The 26366-nt window shown below is 39.7% G+C and overlaps 15 protein-coding genes and 1 non-coding gene across 16 annotated transcripts; 9 read left to right on the top strand and 7 right to left on the bottom strand.

Moving 5' to 3' along the window:
* Window positions 1-222: 222 nt before the first annotated feature.
* Window positions 223-1512, top strand: TCD1 (tRNA threonylcarbamoyladenosine dehydratase; the record flags this gene model as incomplete). The annotated part of the gene is made up of 1 exon (XM_018367858.1): window positions 223-1512. One exon carries the CDS (start codon window positions 223-225, stop codon window positions 1510-1512), a length of 1290 nt encoding a protein of 429 aa, XP_018219240.1.
* A 152-nt stretch (window positions 1513-1664) lies between these two features.
* LEU5 (coenzyme A transporter) lies at window positions 1665-2738 on the bottom strand (the record flags this gene model as incomplete). Its single annotated transcript, XM_018367857.1, has 1 exon — window positions 1665-2738. The coding sequence occupies one exon, from the start codon at window positions 2736-2738 to the stop codon at window positions 1665-1667; it is 1074 nt and encodes a 357-aa protein (XP_018219239.1).
* A 724-nt stretch (window positions 2739-3462) lies between these two features.
* Window positions 3463-3758, bottom strand: QCR10 (ubiquinol--cytochrome-c reductase subunit 10; the record flags this gene model as incomplete). The annotated part of the gene is made up of 2 exons (XM_018367856.1): window positions 3463-3690; window positions 3753-3758. The coding sequence occupies 2 exons, from the start codon at window positions 3756-3758 to the stop codon at window positions 3463-3465; spliced, it is 234 nt and encodes a 77-aa protein (XP_018219238.1).
* A 463-nt stretch (window positions 3759-4221) lies between these two features.
* Window positions 4222-5532, bottom strand: OSH7 (oxysterol-binding protein related protein OSH7; the record flags this gene model as incomplete). Its single annotated transcript, XM_018367855.1, has 1 exon — window positions 4222-5532. The coding sequence occupies one exon, from the start codon at window positions 5530-5532 to the stop codon at window positions 4222-4224; it is 1311 nt and encodes a 436-aa protein (XP_018219237.1).
* A 1024-nt stretch (window positions 5533-6556) lies between these two features.
* Window positions 6557-7386, bottom strand: RPL14B (60S ribosomal protein eL14; the record flags this gene model as incomplete). Its single annotated transcript, XM_018367854.1, has 2 exons — window positions 6557-6844; window positions 7258-7386. The coding sequence occupies 2 exons, from the start codon at window positions 7384-7386 to the stop codon at window positions 6557-6559; spliced, it is 417 nt and encodes a 138-aa protein (XP_018219236.1).
* A 333-nt stretch (window positions 7387-7719) lies between these two features.
* HSE1 (ESCRT-0 subunit protein HSE1) lies at window positions 7720-9096 on the bottom strand (the record flags this gene model as incomplete). The annotated part of the gene is made up of 1 exon (XM_018367853.1): window positions 7720-9096. One exon carries the CDS (start codon window positions 9094-9096, stop codon window positions 7720-7722), a length of 1377 nt encoding a protein of 458 aa, XP_018219235.1.
* A 748-nt stretch (window positions 9097-9844) lies between these two features.
* LAG1 (sphingosine N-acyltransferase LAG1) lies at window positions 9845-11080 on the top strand (the record flags this gene model as incomplete). Its single annotated transcript, XM_018367852.1, has 1 exon — window positions 9845-11080. The coding sequence occupies one exon, from the start codon at window positions 9845-9847 to the stop codon at window positions 11078-11080; it is 1236 nt and encodes a 411-aa protein (XP_018219234.1).
* Window positions 11081-11305: 225 nt separating this feature from the next.
* MRP4 (mitochondrial 37S ribosomal protein uS2m) lies at window positions 11306-12490 on the bottom strand (the record flags this gene model as incomplete). Its single annotated transcript, XM_018367851.1, has 1 exon — window positions 11306-12490. One exon carries the CDS (start codon window positions 12488-12490, stop codon window positions 11306-11308), a length of 1185 nt encoding a protein of 394 aa, XP_018219233.1.
* Window positions 12491-12841: 351 nt separating this feature from the next.
* Window positions 12842-13294, top strand: SHU1 (Shu1p; the record flags this gene model as incomplete). Its single annotated transcript, XM_018367850.1, has 1 exon — window positions 12842-13294. The coding sequence occupies one exon, from the start codon at window positions 12842-12844 to the stop codon at window positions 13292-13294; it is 453 nt and encodes a 150-aa protein (XP_018219232.1).
* A 362-nt stretch (window positions 13295-13656) lies between these two features.
* Window positions 13657-16473, top strand: STE20 (mitogen-activated protein kinase kinase kinase kinase STE20; the record flags this gene model as incomplete). Its single annotated transcript, XM_018367849.1, has 1 exon — window positions 13657-16473. The coding sequence occupies one exon, from the start codon at window positions 13657-13659 to the stop codon at window positions 16471-16473; it is 2817 nt and encodes a 938-aa protein (XP_018219231.1).
* An 838-nt stretch (window positions 16474-17311) lies between these two features.
* Window positions 17312-19078, top strand: DI49_4841 (uncharacterized protein; the record flags this gene model as incomplete). The annotated part of the gene is made up of 1 exon (XM_018367848.1): window positions 17312-19078. The coding sequence occupies one exon, from the start codon at window positions 17312-17314 to the stop codon at window positions 19076-19078; it is 1767 nt and encodes a 588-aa protein (XP_018219230.1).
* Window positions 19079-19734: 656 nt separating this feature from the next.
* On the top strand, window positions 19735-19808 carry DI49_4840. Its single transcript has one exon. It is a non-coding gene; the product is annotated as a tRNA-Val (tRNA).
* A 237-nt stretch (window positions 19809-20045) lies between these two features.
* On the top strand, window positions 20046-21038 carry YAP3 (Yap3p; the record flags this gene model as incomplete). The annotated part of the gene is made up of 1 exon (XM_018367847.1): window positions 20046-21038. One exon carries the CDS (start codon window positions 20046-20048, stop codon window positions 21036-21038), a length of 993 nt encoding a protein of 330 aa, XP_018219229.1.
* A 356-nt stretch (window positions 21039-21394) lies between these two features.
* Window positions 21395-23152, top strand: ETP1 (Etp1p; the record flags this gene model as incomplete). The annotated part of the gene is made up of 1 exon (XM_018367846.1): window positions 21395-23152. One exon carries the CDS (start codon window positions 21395-21397, stop codon window positions 23150-23152), a length of 1758 nt encoding a protein of 585 aa, XP_018219228.1.
* Window positions 23153-23485: 333 nt separating this feature from the next.
* On the top strand, window positions 23486-24448 carry PRS3 (ribose phosphate diphosphokinase subunit PRS3; the record flags this gene model as incomplete). The annotated part of the gene is made up of 1 exon (XM_018367845.1): window positions 23486-24448. The coding sequence occupies one exon, from the start codon at window positions 23486-23488 to the stop codon at window positions 24446-24448; it is 963 nt and encodes a 320-aa protein (XP_018219227.1).
* A 227-nt stretch (window positions 24449-24675) lies between these two features.
* Window positions 24676-26160, bottom strand: DI49_4836 (UTP--glucose-1-phosphate uridylyltransferase; the record flags this gene model as incomplete). Its single annotated transcript, XM_018367844.1, has 1 exon — window positions 24676-26160. One exon carries the CDS (start codon window positions 26158-26160, stop codon window positions 24676-24678), a length of 1485 nt encoding a protein of 494 aa, XP_018219226.1.
* Window positions 26161-26366: the final 206 nt, after the last annotated feature.

Below are 26366 nucleotides of genomic sequence, written 5' to 3'. Positions count from 1 at the left end.
AATAGTATACAAAGTTAAAAAAAACCCATTTATTTCTTGTTAATTTTTTATATATTATGACATAGATAACATAACGTATGTTTTTTACTTTGTCTTTTGCTGTTAGAACTTGTATTTCTTTTTTTCTTACTCATACAATAGCGAAAAAAAGGCAAACAAATTTTTTTTCTGGCAATAGCAGTGCATAGTTGTAGTACTCATCCAAGCTTACAAAACGGGCTAATGACAAATAATACGCTGAAAGTAATTGCAGCTACGGCTCTTTTGTCAGTGTTTTCAACACGGTTAGCTAAGGCTGCATGGAAGGAGTATACGCTTTCACATGCGGCTAACAAGAACAAGATCGCATCGCAACCTCGTCAATATGACGAAAACTTATTTAGGGAGCAACTAGCTCGTAACTACGCTTTTCTAGGGGAGGAAGGTATGAGAAAGGTCAAAGAACAATTCATAGTTATTGTTGGTGCTGGAGAATTGGGGTCCTGGGTATGTACAATGTTAATTCGCTCAGGATGTCAAAAAGTTATGATTATTGATCCGGAAGATATATCTGTTGAATCTTTGAATACACATTGCTGTGCAACATTATTAGATGTTGGAAAACCAAAAGTCGAGTGTTTGAAAGAGCATTTGTCCAAGATCGCTCCTTGGTGCGAAATAAAAGCAAGAACCAAAGCGTGGACCAAAGAAAATTCTGAAGAATTCTTTTTTGCAGATGGCGATTCTCCAACTTTCATTGTGGATTGTCTAGATAATCTAGAATCTAAAGTAGATTTGTTGGAATATGCCTATAATAACAAAATCAATGTAATATCTTCTATGGGCATTGCCACTAAGTCTGATCCAACCCGTGTAAGTATAAATGACATCTCTATGACTGAATTTGACCCTATATCTCGTTGTGTAAGAAGAAAGTTAAGAAAAAGAGGGATTATCACAGGGATTCCGGTGGTTTTTAGCAATGAGATGCTTGATCCACGCAGGGACGATGTACTGTCCTCTGTAGATGGAGAGCACTGTGCTATCAATGCTAGTAGAGATGAAGCCCTGAGGCACTTACCGGAATTAGGAACCATGCCAGGCATTTTTGGTTTGAGTATTGCGACATGGATTTTGACGAAGGTTTCGGGATACCCAATGAAGAAAAATGAATTCAAGAATAGGCTAAAATTCCATGACGGCATACTAGAAACTTTCCAAAATCAGATGGCTCGATTAAATGGCGGTAAAGACCAATCATCTGTGATTGGGTTGAAAGAAGTCGGGTACATAGTTGAAGAAATGTTTAGAGGCAAATCTCCTATCAGCGGGTACTCTACAAAGCTAGCTCTAACAAAATGGGAACCTAACAAAGAGGTGTCTTTGACCAACCTTGTTCTTTTAACGAAAGACGAACAAGAGATTCACGAAGAAAGGGTTTTGCGAGATGGCAACAAACTAACTGATGTTTATTCTAGTGAAGTTTTGAACGCTATAAAAAGGACTTTCAAAGAGGAAGAGTATTATTCTTAGTGATAAATATCAAAATATGGATATATTGAATATTAATTAACTAATACTATTTACATCATAATATAATGCGATATACTTCATGTAGAACTTCGATGTAGCTCTACAGCGGTAAATGATAAGATTTTGAAATGAGTATAAAATGAAATGCATAATCAAATGCCAAGATTCCATTTCATCCTTTCATAGACGAAGAAACTACATGCAACCATAGGCGTCACTTTGATGTAACCTATGCTTAGACCTACAAAAAATCCGCGTAACCCACGTTCCTTATAAATTATTCCAGCAATCTCAGAGATTGATTGGAATTTATGGTCATACATATTTTTTGGCGATAAAGCACTTACTTGCAGTCTTCTTCTAATGATTTCTAATGGATATGCGGCTGTTTGAGATGCCATGCCTGCTAATCCACCCGAGATCAATTCAGCCCACGTCCGCAAAGGCTTTCTCTGCTTTTTTTGTATTCTTTCTAGTTCATCATCTTCAGAGAGTTCCAATACAGAATAGGGCGCAAAGAAAGGACTCTTCAGCACGTCATGCAGCAAATCATGTGCAAAAAAAGATACGCCTGCGTATGGAATCATTCCGAGTACTGTTGGAACAAAACCTCTGTAAAAATTACACCAATGACAAAACCAGTTGGGTAGATGCTCATTTTTTATTAGTGTGGTTGAAGCTGGTTCCGTGTAAATTTTTTTGATTATTTTCCTGAGCTTTACTCTTTTATGTTCTGTCTCATATGCTAATCTAACCCTCACTAGATCCAAAGGGTACGTAATGAAAACGCTGCATAACCCTGCCAAAGAACCACTCACTAATCTTCTCCAATGCGATTCAAACTCCTTCGAAGGAATTAAAGTGTTCCTAATCTGCTCGTAAGCAACGAATTTTACAGCAGCATAGGGAAATATTCTTAGTAGAGTTGCCGAATGTCCCTGAAAGAACCCTCTTATACCATCATTGATCCATATATGCTTGGCTGCTTCCACTAAACCTACCAATGAGCCCGCATATTTTGTATAATGAGGGTTAGATGTTTGGAATAAGATTTTTATTCTATCTAAGGGTGCAATTAATGTTTTCGCACATGAACCTGATATACCTCCGGCCAATCCTGATCGTACAATATAGTCAAATGAGTTCCTATCAAACGGTGTCTTCTGTGCACTAGACTTATTTGTGGGGCTAGCCCTGTTGTTAGAATCTTGATTATCTCGCGTCATAGTCTGAAGGGTTGCGTTTATTTGGAGCAGTCACCTCGAGAAGTATCGATAGAGCTTTTAGAGGCTGAAAAATGCCGCGAAGTTGAAGATTATGTAGTGTTTAAAGTGCCCAAAAACCTTAGATCCCCGAAACTTTTAGATTCTTGAGTCTATACTACTTTGGGGCTGCTTCTGGTGATGATCTTTCAAGGGTCTTTAAGTATTTACTCTTTTAATTATTGTTTGATCTTTTTCTTCCGGCGGGTTGAAAATTTCAGCTGCCGAAGGATACTCCATCTGACAAAAAATGATACTACTGGATACGGCGTTAGCATTGGTAGATGCTTAACCATTCAATTTGTCGAATACCGAATGTTATGGGTTTTATCAAAGACAATTTATGCGTGTGTTACTTTGTACTGATAGCCAAGAAATTCTTTGGAAGGTTATCAGTACATAGTAGCACACTAGAAAGGGAGAGAAGGCTACTTTTTTTTTTTTTTTTTTTTGTGCAACTGTATGTTCCAATAAATATTAAAAACAGGGTACATACCTAAAAATGCTGTAAAGATCAACCGCTTTTTATATCGTTTATGATCCCGTTTCTACAAAGTATATAAATAATCGAGAATATGCAGAAAGATTGATTATCAAATGTATTGTGCATAAATTGATACCTGTTCCTGAAAGAGAAGAGCAAGCAGAACAAATAAACAAACCCTTTGGGTTTTTGTATCTGCAATCTTCAATTAGGCTTATCTTCTGGTGGAGTATGGTCCTCCAATGTAGGTCCTAACAATGGAATCTTTTTGTATATGGCGTCTTGGAATTTGGGCCACCCTTCAGTGAACACAAATAAAGCGAACATACTGGCCCCACCCCATAGCATCAAGTTTGGAGCATAAGCTGTTAAATTTCTTAAAGAAATTCTACCGAAATGTAGTCCTGTTTTTGAAGAGACTTTAGATGTGTACTATATCATAGATGTTAGTATATCGACTAGACATTGTTTGGGTTATAGAGTAAATTACTTACTGCCATTGCAAATATAGTTATAAATCTTTCAACTGTGTTTGTTAGTATATTGTACAAACGACGATCTGCTCTGAAGTTTGGCGGAAGATAGTTAAGAAATGCTATGATTATATTCCTATGTGATATACTCCTCTCCCCTTGATAAATATCACGTTTTGAAGCGAGACGGAGACAACGGGCAGCGTGCAGCGGGCGGCTTAGGTTCTAATTGGATCAAGATCACGTGACTATATTCTGCATTATGCCTTCACCATCATAGACACTATATATACCCAGTCGTTCTGCTAAAGTAGTGTGCTTAAGAGTGCTCTACTGTTACCCACTACTCTAAGAGAGCTGGTAAAAACTAAAAAAGACAACCTCAGTAACTTGAGAAATTTAGAGAAGAAAACCATATATACTTATACTAACACTGGGATTAGATCAGAAAAATCGTGCTCAACATAGTTGGGGTGGGGCGGCTTGTGTCTCATTCATTTTGAATTTCATGCTTTTTGTAAGCTGGAATAGAGAATTTTTCCGTGAATGCTTGTCCTGGTAAAATGGGGGCAATTTCAAGAATACTTCTAATTTGTTCTTCGTGCTTATCCATTCCCTCAGGAATGTGTTTGTAAATGTAGTAATCCAAATCTTCACCTGGTTCTGCTCTTCTAAAGAGTTTCGGATGGAACTCTACACCGTCCTCAGTTCTTTTCTTAGCCAGCCCTCTTTGGTGATTTTCAATCTGAAACTTTTCCTCAGTGGCTACCTCATGATTACGAACGGCTAGCGCATCAGTAACTTTCTTCCATAGTCGTCTAGATTCATATTCACCCTGTTCCTCCAACGGACGTACTTTTGGACCCTGAGGAGAATGTTGGTGAGTGTCAAAAAGCACAGTCTTTTTTGAACTTTTTTCTCTTAGGTCTTTGATGTAGATAACATCATTCCATTTGCCACTTATTTGATAATATTCCTTGCCATTGTAATCCTTAATTGTACCTTCGATCGCGTCATAAGTACCGGAAATAAAACCCTTTGTTTTAAATTCAATGTCAACTTGGTAATTAGGACCTGTAATAACCATATGATCCCCAAGTTCAATCCTCATTTTACCAAATAAAATACCCCTTGCATAGACATTTGGTTGGGACAGGGTATACTTCTCTGGTTTACCGTTAGAATCCATGATATCAAGGAACCGTAACACAGTTAGACCTTCCATCATTGCGGCACTTGAGTTTCCTAAAAATCTTGATTTTGGTATCACAACCCCATCAACGCGAATGTTCGATTCTGGGATCATGTAAAAGTATGCTGATTCAGGAGGATGGTGACTTGTTTGTTCTGCAATATAAAATGCCTGTTGCTTATTAGCTAGATCCCAATAAGCCGTGAAGTGTTCTCCAAGAATCGGATTCAATGGCTTCTTTACAGCTCTGGGACCAATGTGCCATCCAGCCAAATACCATGCGACCACCTTGACAAATCTTTGCAGCTCATTTCCGTTGGAATGGGCTTCCAAAAGAACATCTGGAAACTGTAATTGATTGGTGATCCTCTCCAACATTGATTTCTTTTCCAGGATAAAGGTCGGTAGAGTAATTCTTGATAAATCACACCCGGGCTTTAGTTGCGAAATAATATTAAATAGAATGCTCTGACCGGATTCATCATTCTCATCAATATCGTCTGTATCTGCCCCATTTGGTTTCGCATTCGCACCATTGGAGGTACCATTAATAGAGCTATGGGAGCTGTTTATTAAGGGAGACATATTCTTTAGTTTACCGAGAGCCATTCCCAATTTTCCAATTCTTATATATGTTGGCTTTGCTATAGAAAAAATGAATCAAAATAGACAAACGCCCTTTCAACCTACAATGACTCTTTGTCCTCTTTATCTGAACGGACCGTATCCCTTTCTTCGTCGATCACACTTCTCGGAAACACACCTCATACTTTGTTTGACATTCAGGGTTTGCGAATATCCTCGGAAAATGAGCATGCACGAGCGAACCAATGTTTTTGACAAAAACTAACAAACGTCCACCCGCTAATCAGGAGATTAATAAACAGATCTGTACGTTATCTTGAGTGCACATTTTCACAAGAACGAACACAGAAACCGTGCCAAAAATACTGAAGAAAGAAGCATAGTTCAATTTTGGACTACAAAATAAAGAGAATAAACAAATAAAAGATCACATGACTAACTGTTAAAAAGAATATACATTGATTTATTAAATCAGTAAAATATAATAATAAAACTAATTTTTAAAAATAAACGTACCCTTGGGTTTGATTTCCGAACATTTAAAATGTATTATACCCTTTGATACAGATAGTTCGGAAATAATCCAAAAAAAGCGCGACACGACAAGTTTTAATCACATGCATTCGAAAAATAGCGCCTCTTCCCTCAAATAGTTTATACAAGATCYATGAAGAATTCACAGTGTATTCTTATTTGAATATGTAAATTATTTAATTGCATATGTCCCTGGTGTATCTTGCCTACGAAATTGTGTTTGTGCCATTCCATAATGTCTGGAGCATGTAAGGTAAACTAGTTCGAGTTCCTGAAGTTTCTACGTAGTGGTAGAGGTCAATGTTTGGAGCTAGAAAATGTAATACTCCCTCACGTGCAGTTGTATATTCACTACTAAAAAATATGTGGGAATGATGGTCAGTAAAAAGTGAAATGAGATGTGATGTTGTTTATATAAATGGTTAAAATTAATATATATTAATATGCATTGACAGAACGCAGAGAAAATGCTTTCGGTACTTACGTATAGATTTTAGAATTGTTGTTCTTCTTTTTAAGCCTTAGCCAAAGCCTTCTTGACAGTGTATCTCTTTTGCTTTCTCAAAACCATAACTTGGAATCTTTCAAAGTCGGTCAAAGCAGCACGTCTTTGACGTTGAGCAATTTTCTTAGCCCAAGATGAAGCACCCCATTTTTCGCAAACACCAGCAGCAGCCCACTTCTTAGAAACGGTAGCGGTTCTGGCACCTCTTGGTAAGGTGAAAGTCAATGGAGTCAAGACAACTTGACCCAAGTTGATGGCTTGACGTGGAACACCAGCTTTTGGACCGTCAATCAAAACCTGTAATAAAATGACAATAAATAATTCAAGAATTATTCATAGAAAGTTGTTAGTAAAACGAAATTTAAATTTAGTGGAAACATGGTTTAGCACTGGAGGAAACATGATCGGAGTGGTATATTGTCACAATGATGTCGTTTACTCAAAGATGAGATGAGATGTTAACTACTTTAGCCAAAATCAACTTCAACCAAATTACGCAAATGTCTGACTCTGACAAGACAAAACGGATATAGCTCATTTTCGATGTTTTTAGTGTGTATTTCCCTCTGAATAAATTATCATTATAGGTATTCTCATCATCTGGTAACGGATCATATGGTTGTAAATGGTTCTTTTAATTTAAGGTATTCCTATTCTCCATCCAACATCCTTCCTCAGTTCGATTCATGGGCATCTTTGGTTTAACATACCTTCTTTTGGTCAATGATTTCGACGATAGCAGCCAATTTGCCTGCGGATTGACCTTTGTTGATCAAAACGACACGGCCGACTTCGACTAATCTCCAGTTGGAAGCTTTAACAATAGAATCAGTGGACATTTTTGGGTGATTTGTGCGTTTCTTTTTTAAAGGCTTTCAAGATAGCTTATACTAGTTGATGCCTATTACCTCTTTTTTACACTATTGACTTAAGATATTATCGAAACCCTTTAGCGAAGAGTACGAAAACTGAAATTTAGAGGAGCGCTCGGTGAATGCTTGAAGAAATTCCAAGAAAAAAAATAGATATAGGTTGCGTGCTGTGGTGTAGAAAATAAAAAGGTATGGGCGCAATAAAGTCTCCCAAACTTTAATTAAGCTGAATCTGAGAAATTAAGCAAGAGCCTGCTCAGGTATATATTTTGGTATGGAGGGCAGTATAAAATTTAGGAACTATTGCTCATAACCGGGTGGTGGTTGACTAGTAATTGAGTATCCATTGTCATAACCATACTGCGGAACGTCGGGCTTACTATTCACAGAATTATGTGTATGTTGATTCGAGGAGTACGATGCATAATCAGGGTTTGGATAACTTTTCCTCTGAGGTGGCATTGCCGGAGCGACATTAGTGTTGGGCATTCCGGAGTAAGGAGCTGCAACCGCTGCTGCTGGGGGTGGGATATAAACGTTTGCTGCGCGGTCCATTAGCTCATTATATGTGTGTTCCGCGTTTGCGAGTACTTGACGTAAGGAGAGCATGTCCTCTTTCTCCTTCGCATACTTACCCAACATTCTTGTAACTTGCGGTCTTAAAGGCGTTATTGAACCGTACATATCGCCAATATGAGGATCCTGTAGTACTTCATTTGAGCTTCCCGTTTTAGATGCAGTGTTTAGAGAATTATGTAGTTGATCTACAGTACTTTTTTGGGAAAATATCATTGCCTCTCTATTTCTCTCATTTTCTGTTTCCTCTTTCGATGGCTCAGCAATTGGCGTTACATAGTTTAAAGGGAATATACCCATCCTTCCTCGAAGAGCTCCCTTCCACCAATCTCTATATACTTGTTCCAGTACTGTGATGACGTCACCCTTTCGAAATGATAATTCATCAGGTTCGTTAGTGGACAAGTCATACATGGCTCGAACTCTTCTCACAACAGTCTGCCCTAATGCTGCAGAAGTCTGGTTATGCTGATTATGCTGTTGTTGCTGCTGTTGCTGCTGCTGTTGCTGCGGAGGCTCGCAAACTCTTTCTTTTTCTTGTTCTTGTAGTTTTTTCTGCTTTTCGTATTCGAACAAAGACATTTTCATCGCTTTTTGTAATTCCTCGTCGTCTGAACTGTCAGTTGAGGTGCCCATGTTACGCTTTTCTGGCACATTGGGTTGTTTTACCAAGTAAGGTGCCTTTCTCTTAATTTTGTCATACAAATCGTCCATAGCACGCAATGACGGATCATCTTTGAAAGAGTCAGACAGCTGCTTGACCATATCAGCTACTGCTTTCTTTAGGGTAATATGCACCGAATGGCTTTCGATGAGCGCAAATATCAATGAAGTAAAATGTTTTGAACTAATATCCTGTCTCAAGCGGGAACCACAATTTTCTGCGAGTGAAACGATCAAAGAGAGCGTCCTTAAAATTACGTTGGCATCCTGTTGTTCCAGCCTCTTCTCTATAAGATCCATGACCTCCTGCCCATTATCTTCAGGATCCTCTTTAACCAAATCACAAACATCTAGAATATACTGCCAGTTATCAGTTCTTAATTTAGGATCTGTCGCCCTCAATACGGCATTTCTCATTTCTGTCATGGATGATGACATCTTGACTGAAGGCTTACTATGATAAACTTTCGCGCTGTCTAATGTGGCCCCTATAGTTAAGTCGTTAAAGCTCTTTAGCTATTCTGTTATGTGATTCAAATTTCTTCGATAAATCACTACAAACGATTGTCGTGGGGCTTTATGTATAATAATGTATATAATTACGTAGAGGTGTCCTGGGAATAGGCGATTATATATATTATTCCAAACATGATTACTAAAGTGCCTTTACGACTCGCCGTTGTTCTGCGACTGCTACTGCCATTGCGGTCGATCGATTCCGACCAAAAGCGACTAAGCCTCCCTTTATGGGTAGATATCCTAGGTGTATCTGTAAAGGATGCTTCTATCTTCGAATTAGACGTTTACAGTAGAGTGTAAATAGGTAAGCGTCACTTCTAAAGCTGCTCTCAGGTCCGTTTATGCCTGGCAAGTACGTCATCTTCAAGAACCTTTCAGGGCGAGAGCAGCACAGGGGTACGAAAAAGCGAAAAAAAAAATCTTTTACTTTTTATAATTAGCAGAATGCAAACTGCCACATCAACTGTTTACGCGCTATCACTTGACGAAGTAGGGAAACCCCGGGTCTGCATAAACAGGTTAGAACTTTCTGACCGATTACAGAAAATAGAATTGCCTCAATTGACTAGCCTGATTGAGTCTTATTTCATTACAAATAGTAGCCAGACATATCTGATAACGCTGAGAGTAGACCCTAGAAACAAGCATAATTAAACAAGCTAACAGCATGGAACCAGCTACAGACAAATCTATCGATAGATTAGTTGTCAATGCGAGAACAAGAAGACGTACCTCTTCTGTAGGGAAGATTGATCTGGGTGATACAGTGCCTGGGTTTGCCGCTATGCATGAGACTACGGCGTCCAAGAATGAGGCTAAGAAGAGAATGCAGGCATTAACTGGGGACTCTAAGAAAGACAGTGATCTTCTGTGGAAGGTTTGGTTCTCATATAGAGAAATAAACTATCGTCATAGTTGGTTATCACCCTTTCTCGTACTCGTATGCGCATATAGTGCATACTTTTCATCCGGGAATAGAACAGAAACAAACCCATTGCATATGTTCGTAGCCGCATCTTATCAGGTTGGTGATACTGATTCATATGGAAAAGGTATAAAGGATTTGTGTTTTGTGTTTTTCTACATGATTTTCTTCACCTTTTTGCGTGAATTCTTGATGGATGTTGTCATTCGACCATTTACGATTTTCTTGAAGGTCGACTCTGAGCATCGTCAAAAACGTATGATGGAACAAATGTATGCCATTTTCTATTATGGTATCTCAGGTCCCTTTGGCCTTTATATCATGTATCATAGTGATTTGTGGCTGTTCAAGACACTTCCAATGTACAGAACGTATCCTGATATAACCAATCCATTTTTGTTCAAAGTGTTTTACTTAGGACAAGCAGCGTTTTGGGCACAACAAGCCTGTGTCCTTGTTTTACAATTGGAAAAGCCAAGAAAGGATTACAAGGAATTAGTTTTCCACCATATTGTGACGCTGTTATTAATTTGGTCATCGTATGTTTTCCATTTTACCAAAATGGGGTTACCAATTTATATCACCATGGATGTTTCGGATTTTTTCCTTTCTTTGTCTAAAGTACTAAACTACTTAAATTCCATGTTCACCCCTGTTGTTTTCGGTTTGTTCGTGTCTTTCTGGATTTATCTACGTCATTTTGTGAATATAAAGATACTATGGTCTGTCATGACGGAATTCCGTCATGAGGGAAGTTATGTGTTAAATTACGCCACGCAACAATACAAATGTTGGATTTCGTTGCCGATCATATTGGTGCTAATCGGAGCTTTACAATTAGTTAATTTGTATTGGCTGTTTTTAATTCTCAGAATCTTGCATAGATTGATATGGCAAGGCATTCAAAAAGATGAAAGAAGTGAAAGTGACTCCGCCGGGAGCGACGGAAAGGAGGAATCCAAGGAAAAGCATGAATAGAAGCATGTTTTCTCAATTTCTTCTTGTTTTCAGAAGGTAAGTAAGTAGTATCTAAAACATATTATCATGTATAAAAGGGATAGACCCAAGCAAACAAAATAATAGCTATGAAAATATGCGCTGTTCAACTCCTTCGGATGGTTTTATATATATAAGTGTAAGGATATATGGATATATGGATATATGTACAGGTTCACGACTATGAATCGAAAGAAGGAAATGCGGCTAATTCTTGTTATTTTGTGCCAACCGGTTTTGTAAGCCTCTCTGGCCAGCTCTAGCCAGAACACCTAGTAAAAGGTTGACGGACCTCAAAGAGTCATCATTACCTGGGATAGGATAAGTGACCAGGGAGGGTTCGGAGTCCGTATCGATGATTGCAACGGTGGGAACTCTTGATTTGATGGCCTCCAGCAGAGCGTTTCTGTTTTCTGTAGGGTTGAGCACGACTAGCAAGTCGGGCTTGACCTGTTTCGATGTTTCGTTTGGAGATAGTTCTCTTTGTGTGGGTGTGTCATGAGAGTCGATTTCCTGCTTTTCCCAAATACCCGAAATTTCTGTAGAGTTAGTCAAAGTGCCCGGGATCCATCTTGTGGAGACATAATAGCCATGCGTTTTCTTGGCGGCTTCCTCCAAGCCTCTTTTCTGTCCCTTCCTTGTTCCCAGGAACAAGATGATCCCGCCAGATTCCGAAACGCCCTCCACAACCTTGGCGGCTCTTTTCAAACAAGACAGTGTTTGGTTCAGATCTATTATATGGACGCCCTTATATTCGCCGTATACGTAAGATTGCGTGGAAGACCTCCAAAGCGAGGTGGACTGGCCCAAGTGGACACCAGCAGATAACAAGTTCTCGACGGTAATGGCTTCAGGAAGAGGTGGGTAGAAAATGTCTTTGTGGGGGAAGTACACCTTCGATATGGTGGAGCCTAATTTAGCGGTATGCATAGAGTGCCTGAATTGACGCAAGAAAAGTTCCTGAGAAGTATACGGTTTGTCGTTGGTGGAAGGTATAAGATTAGGGTAAGGCTTGCTTGTGGTATTGACTGCTGCAACTGCTGCCGAAGATTGTCCAGCAGATGTGGCGTTTTCAAACAGCTTGTTCGACTGAGCAWAACTCTTGAAGAACTCGTTCAGCTCATTTTCCAATAGTTGTTCCTTGGCGGATAGTTCGCCTTCCCCTAATGACTTTTTCAGTTCAGGTAGCATTTCATCTTCAGGAATTTCCGAAAGGGACTTTAACTCTGCACGGATTTCGTCGTACATTTGTTTCTGCTGCAAAAGCAGAACCTCATCGTTGTTGGAATTGTTGACCGGAACGGATGATGAAGACTGGAATCTCCTAGATAGGCAAGGGCTCCTCAAGGAGGAGAGACGTCTTAGGTTCCTCGCACAAATGTGTCTCTGCATGAGGGAAGAAACGATTCTTATTTCTTGGTCTTCGTGTCGTTCTGCCGCGGTTATCGAGGTCCTCGAGAAGTGTACGCTCGCTAGATCAGACGATAATGAACTCTTTCTTCAAGAGAGGCCCAGGCCACATACATACGACACGCAAGTTTAGCTCTCGGCCCATTTTCCGCATTCTTTTTTTTCTTTCTCTCTCTCTCTCTCTCTATCTCTCTTTCTGACCCGGCACGGCTTTTGACAAGAAAACAAAGCACGTAAGGCGTATGTATATGTATCTATGTAGCTGTGCATTGCATTGCATATAGGTGCGACGTCGAAAATGTGTGCACGGCAGCAGCGGTAACAGACAGCAAGATGAGGTTTGAAGAACGACTACAGCAACTGGTGGCAGAGGAGTGGGGTCCGGAACAGTCAGACGCAGAAGTGCTGGTGATAGTCCTGGGAGACGCCGCCAGGAAGTACGTGGAATCTGGAGCGCTGCGGGAGCACGTGATCCCAAAGACGATCGCAGGTCACGTGGCCAGCCGTGGGCGGGTAGCCGTTGTGTTTCTCGGGCGGGTAAAGTACCTCTACATGTATCTCACCCGGATGCAGGCGCAGGCACGTGCTCCGCGGTACTCGCACGTGCTCGTTTACGGCCTGTGGGACCTCACCGCGACCCAGGACGGCCCACGGCAACTGCGACTGCTCAGCCTGGTGCTGTGCCAGTGTCTAAATCTGCCCTCTAAGGTCGAGTTCTACCCAGAACCGCCTGTAGCCAGCGTGGCTGCGCGGCTGCTGCAGTACTGGAGGCACGTGATGGGGTAGCATGTCACGTGCCATGCGTCACGTGCCGTATCGCGGCGTACGAACAGAACAGCGACGATTTCTCTCGATTGAAAAATTTTCGCCTCATAGGCCTGAAACCTCGGACAAGAGAGGGAATTTGAGCGTTCTTGCCACTTTTGGCGGTGAAAAATTTAGAAGTCACCTGGCCAGAAAGGAAAAAAATACGAAACCGAAAAGAGGTATTCGGAATTCCGTAATAATAATACATACATACATATATACTTACGCATACATAAATACATACATACGGACGTACGTACAGTCAAAGCGAGGTACCAACCCACTCCCTTCACTGCCTCCTCTCCTGCCCACTTTATAAAACCCTCGACAAGCAAAAAGAAATGAGCAATGATCCACCTTCTATAGCGGCATTACCAGGCACGCACACTCTTGATAATGGTGCCAGCAATAGTGACAAGGCTGCTGGGTCCAATAACAACGGCGGTGACGGATTACGATTGCCTAGGACCACGGGGACTCTGAACGTCAATGCCTTACAGAATGACGGCAATGCCGCCAGTGAAGTTGACGGATATAAATCTATGGATCCTGCCAAAATCGAGGACACAAGCCAGGACGACGACAATGTAGTTGTTTCACTAGATGATCCCATCCAATTTACACGTGTATCTTCCTCCTCTGTCATCAGTGGTATGTCATCATCGATGAGTACACATTCTCACAAAGATGAAGCTAAATCTCTGGATCAAGTCACCCCAAATGTGAATACCAATAACATGACCTCGAACTATTCTGCCGATAACACATTCTCCACCATAAATGCGTCCGAATCAGACCACCAGTTTAATGACACTCTCATATCAAAACTGTCGCTGACAGATTCCACGGAAACTATAGAAAACAATACCACCTCAAGGCACCAGCCGATGATTGCATCTTCCACTGCCAACTCGAATAACAGTTCGACCGATATACGAAGAGCTACACCAGTATCCACTCCCATCATTTCTAAACCATCATTGACGGCCACTCCAAGGCAAATCAGTTCAGCTTCTCATTCATTTGCGGACCTTAAGCACAAGCAACATAAACCAAAGGCCAAACCGTCCAAACCTGAATTGAAAACTAAACTGACACCTGTGAAGAATAATTATTCACCAAAGAATACGTTGAAAAACCCATCGCCTCCTAAAAAGCAGATCGAAAAGCCATACTATTCTCTCTCTACAAAAAAAAGGAAAAGCGGCTCAAGCAGTGGCACACTAAGAATGAAAGACGTTTTTTCGTCCTTCGTGCAGAATATTAAAAGGAACTCTCAAGATGATAAAAGAGCCTCCTCGTCATCTAACAATTCTTCCTCATCATCTACAACCACCTCATTAAGAATCTCTACCCCATACAATGCCAAGCATATACACCACGTAGGTGTAGATTCTAAAACTGGTGAGTACACAGGGCTACCAGAAGAATGGGAAAAACTGTTGACTTCTAGTGGTATTTCCAAAAGAGAACAACAACAAAATATGCAAGCCGTCATGGACATTGTTAAGTTCTATCAAGACGTCACGGAAACTAATGGAGAAGATAAAATGTTCAAGACTTTCAACACCACTACAGGATTGCCGGGGACTCCATACGCTTCGTCGCCTTCTTCCAACACTGTCAATAAATTTCCTCCGCCAACAACCGATTCTCATAATTATAGTTCCAGGGGTGGCACTCCACTAACTAATAATGTCATGTCTCCGAACTTGAATACGGAATCTGGGCCATCGAACGCAAAATTTATTCCAAGTAGACCCGCTCCCAAGCCCCCTTCTGCTTCCACTTCAACTCCGATATTAAAATCACCCGTCACAAATCCATCTTTCGCCAATGTCTCTCCTTCACGACAAAATCATATGCCCGCAACCCCTAGTAGAACCAGTACGACTAGATCATCAATATCAAGACATGCTACTTTGAAAAAGGAAGAGCAACCTCTACCTCCAATCCCTCCGACCAAATCTAAAACATCGCCACTCATTTCAACACCTCCACCGCCCCCACAGGCGCCACCATCGCCATCTTCATTGCCACAGAAACCAGCGATAACACCCTCTACCAAACCGGTTCAAACAAGAAGCTTGTCTAAAGAACTAAATGAGAAAAAGAGAGAAGAAAGAGAAAGACGTAAAAAACAATTATACGCCAAGTTAAACGAAATCTGCTCCGAGGGTGACCCAAGTTTGAAGTACGCTAGTTTAGTGAAAATCGGCCAAGGTGCCTCTGGTGGTGTTTACACCGCTTATGAAATAGGCACAAACGTCTCAGTGGCCATCAAGCAAATGAACTTGGAAAAGCAACCAAAGAAGGAATTAATCATCAACGAAATCCTCGTTATGAAGGGTAGCAAACACCCCAACATAGTTAATTTCATCGATTCTTATGTCTTAAAGGGCGATCTTTGGGTTATCATGGAATACATGGAAGGTGGCTCATTAACTGACGTGGTCACCCATTGTATCTTGACAGAGGGCCAAATTGGTGCCGTTTGTAGAGAAACCTTAAGTGGGCTGAAATTTCTACATTCAAAGGGTGTTCTTCATAGAGACATCAAGTCTGACAACATCTTATTATCCATGGAAGGTGATATCAAATTAACAGATTTCGGATTTTGCGCTCAGATCAACGAACTGAACTTAAAAAGAACCACCATGGTGGGAACACCGTATTGGATGGCACCGGAAGTGGTCTCTAGGAAAGAATACGGCCCCAAAGTGGATATTTGGTCTTTGGGTATTATGATAATTGAAATGATTGAAGGCGAACCTCCTTATCTAAACGAGACTCCCCTAAGAGCACTGTATTTAATTGCTACGAACGGTACACCCAAGTTAAAGGAACCAGAGAATTTATCGTCATACTTGAAAAAATTCCTTGATTGGTGTTTATGTGTGGAGCCCGAAGAAAGAGCGAGTGCTACAGATTTACTTCATGATGAATACATTACCGAAATAGCTGAAGCCAATTCTTCTCTAGCACCGCTAGTCAAATTGGCTCGATTAAAAAAGCTAGCAGAAAACATGGATGCTGATGAAGATAATGACGATGATGACAACAATGAGCATAACAATAACGCAAACGATTATGACAACAATAATGATAACAAAGAAATTGTAAATGTAAATGTAACTGAAAATGATAAACAAAAGTAATGAAACTTCTATTTTTTCAAATCGAGCACGACAAAACTTATTATCGGACAAGTGTATACACGTTTGTGGCTGGCATAAAAGAATATCTTTATATATCTCATCATATATATTTTGGACATTTTATAACATATTCTCAATCAAAAACATAAAGTTTTTGGTAAAGTTAAAAATATTTCACCCTCCGCCGCATTTTATACCCTTTCAAATACAAGATCTATCATGATATCTCATCGTTTTAACCAATCGCAGCTAATAGTGCCGCAAATATATGGGGCATTTTTTGACGCGGGCAAAGGCAAAGGCAAAAAAAGGGAAAAGCCGCTAATAGCTAATACATTCGTCATCGACCCTCACTTGGGGTTTAAGGCGGCGAGAATAGCTGACATACCTCTTGGGAAGACCAAGTAGAACCCAAAATATTGTCTTATAGCTTAACGAATATACAGCGATGGATCTTGTACTGTCTATCTGATTACCGACGCCTTTCTGGCTCTGTTTTTGTCTCCACCTGCGTGTGGCGCCATCACTCCCCATGGCACGGCAATATCCTAATTAGGAAAGACCCGGGAGACTAATTCTATTTGAATAAACTTTATTCCTTTGTAAGTAAGAGGAAGAACCAGGAGTAAGGAAATGGTTAAAAAGATGGAGAGTTTTCCATCTGATTTGTAACAACAACACCAAGGTTAACTTTTTGTCAACACAAATGTATAGAATTCTGTATCTATATTTTGGTTACCACTTATCACTTGGAAACCCTTAAGTAAGTCAGATTTATATTTGATATACGCTGCTAAAAAGAGTTTCAACAACAGTAAAAAAGTGTTATTGATAAGAAATGGTAGACGATTCAAGCTATCTTACTCCACACGAAACTGCACTGGCAGTGGTGGCCACCTCTATGAAAAAAGCGAGGCTTCAGCTGGACACATTGGTAGTAAACTCCATACTGGGCGGTATTCTCTTCAGTAGTGGTTCGTTCTTGTTGGTGGCAGTGCATTCCGATGATCCTGGTATGGTCGCGCAAAACCCAGGTTTAGTGAATCTTATAACTGGTGTAACCTTTGCCATAGGGTTATTCTACGTGGTAATAATGGGTGCTGATCTTTTCAACTCCAATATTCTATTTTTCTCTGTGGGAGTTATGAGAGGAGCGGTCACTATTTATGATTTAATAATCTCATGGCTTGTTAGTTGGTTGGGTAATATTGCTGGCTCGCTTTTCGTTTCATACCTTTTTGGTCATCTTACAGGCATTGGTTCTCAAGAGCTCTGGATGAAGGGCTCGAAACAAATCATTGAACAAAAAGCCTCATTCTCATTCATTCAAACTTTCCTGAAGGGTATTGCGGGGAACTTCTTCGTCTCTTTGGCCATTTACCTTCAATTAATGGCAAAGCCTATTCACGTCAAATTCATTGTAATGTCATTTCCTATCATTACTTTTGTATCCATCGGATTTACGCATGTGGTGGCTGATATGTCTGCATCATTTATTGCCATGCTCAACGGCGCAAATGTTTCCGTAGGTGAATACATTTGGAAACTACTGATCCCTGCTTCTTTGGGTAACATTGTTGGAGGTGTCTTTTTCAGTGCAGTTGTTCCATTCTATTTACATTTGGTGGTTGTGGAACGTGATAGAAAGAGACTATCCTTGCCAGAATACGAGGCAAGAGACGAACAACCAGAATTGAATATGGATTCAAGAGTTGTCAGAATACCAAAACATGAACTTAAGGAAGAAAGGGATGGCGACGATGACGATGATGACGACGACACCACTGCAACTGGTGGCGACATTGAAGACCTGAGTGAAAAGGATTCCACATCCTTATTTAATAAAGCACATGATGGTTCGAGTATTTTGACTGGTAGGAGCCTAAACTCGTTCTTATCCATACCTTCATCGGCAGTAACCTCAAAGAATGCTACCATAGAGTCAAATTTGGGAGAGCCCATATCATTCATACCTATACCCAATTCTACCACAAATTCCTCGCATTTACAGTTACGGCACAACCGCTCAACCAAATCTATTAATAGTCGCCATTCTAAAAATTACCATAGTATTAGATCACCACCCGGTGTTTTCCCTGTAAGAGGGATGGGCGAACCGTTAGAGAGAGAAAAAACCATTGAGGATGCAACCTATGATCCAAAGGAAGATAAGCATTTTTTGGAAAGAGCTGAAACTCACAACTCTACCTTTGTGAAAAATAATAAAGAGAATGATAACATCCTAAGGTTAGTAAAAACTGAACAAAATCGGGAGCAGAACGAGTACGAGGAAAACGGTGGATACAATATCCTGGAGAATAAACCAGGGACCAGGTTAGAAAAGATGATCACTCATTTTGCAGAAGGTTTTCCTTCAAAAGAATCGACTCCGCCAGGGCTACCTAGAACGACACAAGACACTTTCCCTTATAACGCCCCTGCTTCGTCTCCCGCATATACCGGCAACATTCACTCACTGAAAAGGGTCAATAGTACCACTTTGGGCGGGTTGTTTAGGGCAGTTTCGAGAGAGTTCCATACAAGCAAAGATGCAGAATTTTCAAGTGACCTACTCAAAAAAACTTCCACTGCCCCCAAACTATAGTTGTCATAAAACCCCTCCGTTACAACCAAGACGAACAACTGGATCAAAACAGCATCGACGAAAACAAAACATACATTAATCATACACTATAAGCATAAAATACATCTCGTCAAAACAAAACATTGATTGTGCGTTAACGTTTTGGTGTAACTACATCTATAAAAATTAAATAGAGCTCTTATACAGTATAAGTCATTATCCTTGTTCTATATTCTTCAACCTTGCAAGAACGTTATTCTTTTACCTCTCACAATCCCAAATACTCACCTAAGCTAATTAGAGAATTAACTTCAAAGAAAAAAACACATGTGAAAGAATACAAGGCCATAACGGAGTAACAGGAGCGCGTACTCAAATGCGTATTTTCTTCACGTATAGTCTCAAACTACATTGGTTGGACGTTCCTGGTTGCAGACAGTGTAATTAACAGCGCTATTCTATTTCTACTATCAATTGTTAATTTTTGAAATCCTCTAATGTAAGCAGGTATTTCAGTTTTTAAAAAGTGTGTTTGATACACCGCAGTCGATTTGGATTCAAGATTCTGCACTCCTACCCCTGGGTTACATTTAAGTCTTGTATACAATATATGAGATGAGCTAGAAAACGTTCCAGCACTATACATATACATGATTCAACTTTTTCAATTAAAAGTTGGTTTCGTGGTCTAGTCGGTTATGGCATCTGCTTAACACGCAGAACGTCCCCAGTTCGATCCTGGGCGAAATCAAATTTTGTTTTTACCTTTTTTCCCAAAAAGGTGTGATGGAATTACGCAATTTTTACGTCGCAAAGGTAGAGAGAGGTTGGGAGGTATAACTACGACTCGGGAGTCTTGGAAGTATAGTATGCCGTTAGGTTGAGCCGTACTTAAAAAAATCCTCCAGAGTTTGCCCTTTTAACATTGCTCCGTTAAGGATATCAGACGCTCATACCACTAACTGTCCGGTAAGCAAGTATTAAAAACATGGACACATCACCTTCCGATGCCAACGGGTTCATAACATTCTTTGATTCTCAGCAACAAGGGCAGGATCAGTGCAATGAGAGCTCTATATTCCAAGACAACAATGAATGTGCAAAACAGCAGCGAAATTTGTTAAATGACCAAACGTCTTCTTTCCCTATGTTGAACGGGCAATGCCCTGTTTTAAGTCTTACGGAATCCGGTAATGACTTAATGTTTCACAACGGCATATCTCTCCCCAAGGCCGATGTTGTCCAAGCAAGTCAACCAACACCTAACTCCGGCGACTGTGCTTCCTACCTGGATGAAAATAAGAGTAACTTCGGTGATAATAATATGGACACTAATTATTCCTCTGGAAAAAAGGATAACTCTTCAGGTTCGAAAACTCCTCCACTTTATAGTGACAATCTTCCAGGTGACTCCAAGGCAAAGAAAAAAGCACAGAACAGGGCTGCCCAAAAGGCTTTTAGAGAAAGGAAGGAAGCCAGACTTAAAGAGTTGGAAGATAAACTGTTGCAAAGTGAGAAGAACCGTCAAAGCTTGTTGAAGGAAATTCAAGAGTTGAGAAAAGCAAATTCTGAAATCAACGCAGAAAATAGGTTGCTACTCAGGAATGGTAGTGAAAAAGCCACGAAGTCCTCTAGAGACGTTATAGATGATAGTAATTCCAAATACTCTTTCCCCACCAAAGATGAATTCTCCACTTCCATGATCCTAGAAGGGAAACTGGATAATAAAAGTACAAACTCGTCAAAGGACAATGTGCCCATAACAAAACAAAAGACCCAGTACACCGACGAAACAGGAAGACATGTACTAACGGTCCCCGCCACTTGGGAGTATCTTTACAAACTTTCGAACGGGAAAGATTTTGACGTGACCTATGTCATGAGCAAATTACAAGGACAAGAATGTTGCCATAGCTACGGACCGGCTTATCCAAGGACTTTGATCGATTCTCTAGTTGAAGAAGCCGCTTCAAAAGAATGATCTGACTTCAAAAATCTAAATGTTAAACTAATAGTAAGGGAAAACATGAGCAAGCAGGCGCGCCAGTCAGCTCGTGAAGATTCTATGATATACACTTTCATACGCATAAGCATCAGCATATAAGGCTAACCTTTGGGACCGTATTTTACACCCTCTAATTAACCTTGTTAATCTTTATATAAATACATAGATTATGTTTTTTGTTGATTTTAGGGGACGGCTCATGATGAAATAGAAAATGAAAACTAGAAAATTTACTAGAGAAGATGAAGCAAAAATTAAAAAGCAAAAAAAAGCAGTAGTAGAGCATTATTTTGTATTAAAATATATTTTGTTCTTATTGTTCATTCACATATATGGATCAGTTTGAATATAAAATTATCCTAGAGTTTGAAAGCCAAGATCAAGTCGAATCCGCTTATCGAGTTTTTAAGGACGTTTCAAGCAAATCTATCTCTGACAGTACCTGGGAAGAAAACATAGAGGGTGACAATCAACAGTACCAAAATTGGAGAATTGGAAACTGGTCAGTAGATATGTTAACTGATTTCACAAACCAAACATCTAAGGAAAAGGAAACCGATTTGATTACTTCACAATACTTGGGCCATGGAATAATAAGGTTATTCAAATTAAACAATGCCAATGATCCTCGTGATGAAAAGGACATTTTGACTATTCCTGGTGATGATACCATGATCAGTATCTTGTTTGTTCCGACATACTTCACAGTTCATGACTTACTGCATTTTTATATTGGTGATGATATTGTTAATAATCAAGTTTCCAACTTTCGTATACTAAGAAATCAACAAAAAGGCATCGGCTTTAATTTTATGGTTTTAATCAAGTTCAGAAATGCGATTGATGCAAATAATTTCAAAGATGAGTTCAATGGTAAAAGCTTTAGCAGGATGGATCCAGAAACTTGTCATGTTGTTTCTATAAAGGAGATCGATTTCCAAAGAAAACTTTTCCAAAGACCAGCCGCTAATGAAGACTTCCCTTATCTGCTTACTGATCCATTTACTGTGAAAAAGAAAAGAGATCTGGTGAAAGTTGAACTACCGACATGCCCTGTCTGCCTGGAAAGAATGGACTCGGAGACAACTGGATTGGTCACCATCCCATGCCAGCATACTTTCCATTGCCAGTGCCTGAACAAATGGAAAAACTCTAGGTGCCCCGTGTGTAGGCATTCAAGTCTGCGGTTAAGCAGAGACTCTTTATTGAAACAGGCGGGGGACTCCGCACACTGTGCCACATGCAGTTCCACCGATAATCTATGGATATGCTTGATCTGCGGTAACGTTGGATGTGGCCGGTACAACTCTAAGCATGCTATAAAGCATTATGAGGACACGTTACATTGTTTTGCTATGGATATACGAACGCAAAGAGTGTGGGATTATGCAGGAGATAATTACGTCCATCGACTAGTGCAGAATGAAGTTGATGGGAAACTAGTAGAAGTTGGCGGGTCCGGTAATGATATTACCAATGATACTGGTAATTCTGATGAACTACAAAACCCGGCTTATGACATCAGGGGTAAAGGGAGTGAAGGGTCAAGCTCCAATAAAAAAGATGGAGAACTGGCAGCAAACTTCTTGAGACATAGGGAATACCATCTAGAATACGTGCAAGTGCTGATTTCTCAATTAGAGTCTCAAAGAGAATACTATGAACTGAAACTTCAAGAACAAAACCAAAATCTTTCTGAGAACTCGAAGCTAGAAAGCCTACAAAAGTCTATGGAAGATTTGAAACTGCAGTTTCAAGCTGCTCAAAATGAATGGCGTAAGAAGGAAATCATCCAGAAAACCAAACTCGAAGAAGACAAACTAGTCATTGGGGGGTTGCAGGCCAACTTAGATCATTTGACAAAAAAGCAAGAACAGCTAGAGCAAGAGAACAATAAATTGGCCGAATCCAAGCAGGGTCTAGAAGAACAGGTCAGAGATCTAATGTTTTACCTGGACTCTCGAGAACAATTCAAAGACGCTGATGATAGCGTCAAAGAAGGTACCGTCTTAGTACAACAGACCCTGGGAGGAGCCCAGGCATCTAAAAGCAAGAAGAAACGCAACAAGAAGAAAAAACCGGGGAAGTGATCATGCATTTCATCGCCATGCCAATATTCCAATTTAGCTTATTATATCCCCGTACACGGTAGGCTCATCGATTTTTTTTTTTTTTTTCAGCGAAAATTTTTTAGTCGAATAGTGATGGGATGAGTTTTATATACTTACAATTGTGAATAGCATTGTTCACTGGACCTTGTATCTATTATACATAGTATACCTTCTTGTTTCTATTTAGCTAGTTTTTCTTCTTGAATATCCTTAAGAAAGATTCATACTCTTTTTTCTACATATCTCGCCAACGCAGGATAAAACGAGTCTTCCCATTCGTATCAAGCCTCATACATTCACATAAGACAAGAAATGCCAACAAACTCCATTAAATTACTGGCACCAGACGTTCATCGTGGTTTAGCTGAACTCGTCGCCAAAAGATTGGGCCTACAATTAACTAGCAGTAAGTTAAAGAGAGATCCAACCGGCGAAGTCTCCTTTTCTATTGGGGAATCTGTTAGAGACCAAGATATCTTCATCATCACACAGATCGGTTCTGGTGTCGTTAATGATCGTGTTCTAGAACTTTTGATCATGATCAATGCTTCCAAAACTGCATCTGCAAGAAGAATCACTGCCATTATTCCAAATTTTCCATATGCAAGACAAGATAGAAAGGATAAATCTCGTGCACCTATTACCGCTAAGTTGATGGCTGACATGCTAACCACTGCTGGCTGTGATCATGTGATCACTATGGATTTGCACGCTTCTCAAATTCAAGGATTTTTCGATGTTCCCGTAGATAATCTATATGCAGAACCAAGTGTTGTTAGATATATCAAGGAAAACGTCAACTATATGGATTCTATAATAATTTCGCCAGATGCAGGTGGTGCTAAGCGTGCTGCCACTTTGGCTGATCGTCTGGATCTAAATTTTGCATTGATCCATAAAGAAAGAGCTCGTGCTAATGAGGTTTCTCGTATGGTCCTTGTTGGTGATGTCACTGATAAGATCTGTATCATTGTTGATGATATGGCCGACACGTGTGGTACTCTAGCCAAGGCTGCTGAAATTCTTCTGGAAAACAGAGCCAAGTCTGTCATTGCTATTGTTACACACGGTGTTTTATCCGGTAAAGCTATTGAAAATATTAATAATTCTAGACTGGACAGAGTTGTTTGCACAAACACTGTTCCATTTGAAGAAAAAATCAAAAAATGTCCAAAACTGGCTGTCATCGATATTAGTAGTGTGCTGGCTGAGAGTATTCGTCGTTTGCATAATGGTGAAAGTATTTCTTACCTATTTAAGAATTATCCACTATGAACTAAACAAGGTAGAGAAAGAAACCACAAAAAAAACGGTGGATACCTTTCAATAGTCCATAAATACCTACGTATATGATTTGTATACTTTCTTCCTCACTTGCAGTTGTAGTCCCGCCGTTGCAATGTGTACCAATACTTTTTCTTACTATGAATGAAATTTGGTCATTCTTAGGTGGTAAAAAAAAAGTTACTTATGCATTACATTTTGAAACTCCTTTTTATTTTTCAGAATTGGCCAATATCCTCCAGCTGAGATTTGTTTCTTACTATTACATTCTCTAAAATAGAGCCATCAGGAATGGTGATTACATCGTCTTCATCACAAATGATAATGACGGTCCCTCTCAGAATTATTTTACGACCGAAGAAAACATTCCCTGTTACAGTTAAATGGTCCAGTTCCAAAATATTAGGAATATCTGGTATTCCTATCTTAAAGGTTCCATAATTGTCAAATTCGTCGCCTAGTTTGATTGATGGCAGTAATTCGAATCTTAAAGGATAGAGACTGAGAATCCCGCTCGTATCGAGATCGTATAAATTAGATTTCAATAGGAATAAGTCCTCGCATGTTGCTAGCGGTAAAAATCTGTTTCTTGGTACTTTGATAACTTGGCTATTTGAAAAGAAGCCGATACAATCTCCCAAATGTGTTTGCAAGTGCAAAGTCTCCATGAATTGACTGTTACTTATTACTGTCTTAGTTGCACTTGAACAAATCGGCAAATTTAGACTATCAGACTCTATTAGATTCTTCAATTTTCGCAAATTAATCCAAATGTTGTTAGTGTTAACAGTTCTGCACTTTCTTGCACTTTCACGGGACAGATACTTGTAGTCCACTAACCGTAGTGTGCTTTCATAGGTGGCTAGTACCCCCGTATTCGAATCGTTGGCAGTTCTGTCAACCACTTCAACAAGGTAGTTAATATCGTTTGTTATCATATAACTTAATATGTTCAAATCTACAGTAGCGCCTAAATTTTCCATATTTGAAACGAACAAAACCTCTTTCCCTTGAACAATTAAGTTATCTAACTCTCCTGAAAAGTATAAAGTGTCGATTAGGTTCCCACTCCCACAAGGGTACCAGAGGTCGTCTTCGCAAACATTCATTTGGAATACGGCAGGCAGCAACGTATCTTTATCAATTGCTGGAAAACTTGAGTGCACTAAAGTTTTCCATTCAACTTTGTTACATGGATAGCTTTCCTTTAGGAAATCAGAGATTTGTGATTCTGTTTCGGGGGTTGTTATGAATATAAGTGGAACGTCGCAATTAAACAATATATTCAAATTTTGTATTTGTTGTAATATTATATCTAAAGAACACTTACCATTTTTTACCTCGAACAAAGGACTTTGTTTTCCAATTACTGAATCTACTTTGTCGTTTAATTTTACAGTTGCTAATTTCGTTAAAAGGGCATCATCTAATGCATCATTGTCTTGGATATCCTCAAACTCGGTAAATTCTGTTATATTGAGCAGTCGAATTCTTTCAGAGTCTAGTTCGTGGGTGATTGAAGAATTTTCTAAGATGTATCTCTGAAAAATGGGCAAAAACAAACTTAACTCATAATTTTTATCGCATATCGAAGGGAATCGTTTCTGCAAGGCCTTTATCATTTGCGACACAATGACATCTTTCCTTATTCCTTCGAAAGTACCGTTGTACTCAAATTCATTTATACTTGAAAAAACTGTCATTAGTCCCGATTATGCTCTAGTGAATTAGTTGAGGCGTGTTTCCCTTTCAGAGCATCTTGTATCATCTTAAACATCAATAATGTCTCACAAAAACATGGCCACTACGAAAACAAAGGTAATCGGGTTCGGGCGGCTACGCAAACCCTTTACTAAAATACATAAAATTTTATACTACTAGTCTTAAGATTATATCCAAGCTTTCCCTT

This window comes from Saccharomyces eubayanus, chromosome VIII (genome assembly GCF_001298625.1).
Source record: "Saccharomyces eubayanus strain FM1318 chromosome VIII, whole genome shotgun sequence".
Classification (NCBI taxonomy): Eukaryota; Fungi; Ascomycota; class Saccharomycetes; order Saccharomycetales; family Saccharomycetaceae; genus Saccharomyces; species Saccharomyces eubayanus.
Note: the sequence above shows the minus strand (reverse complement) of the source record. Positions and strands in the feature narration are given on the sequence as shown.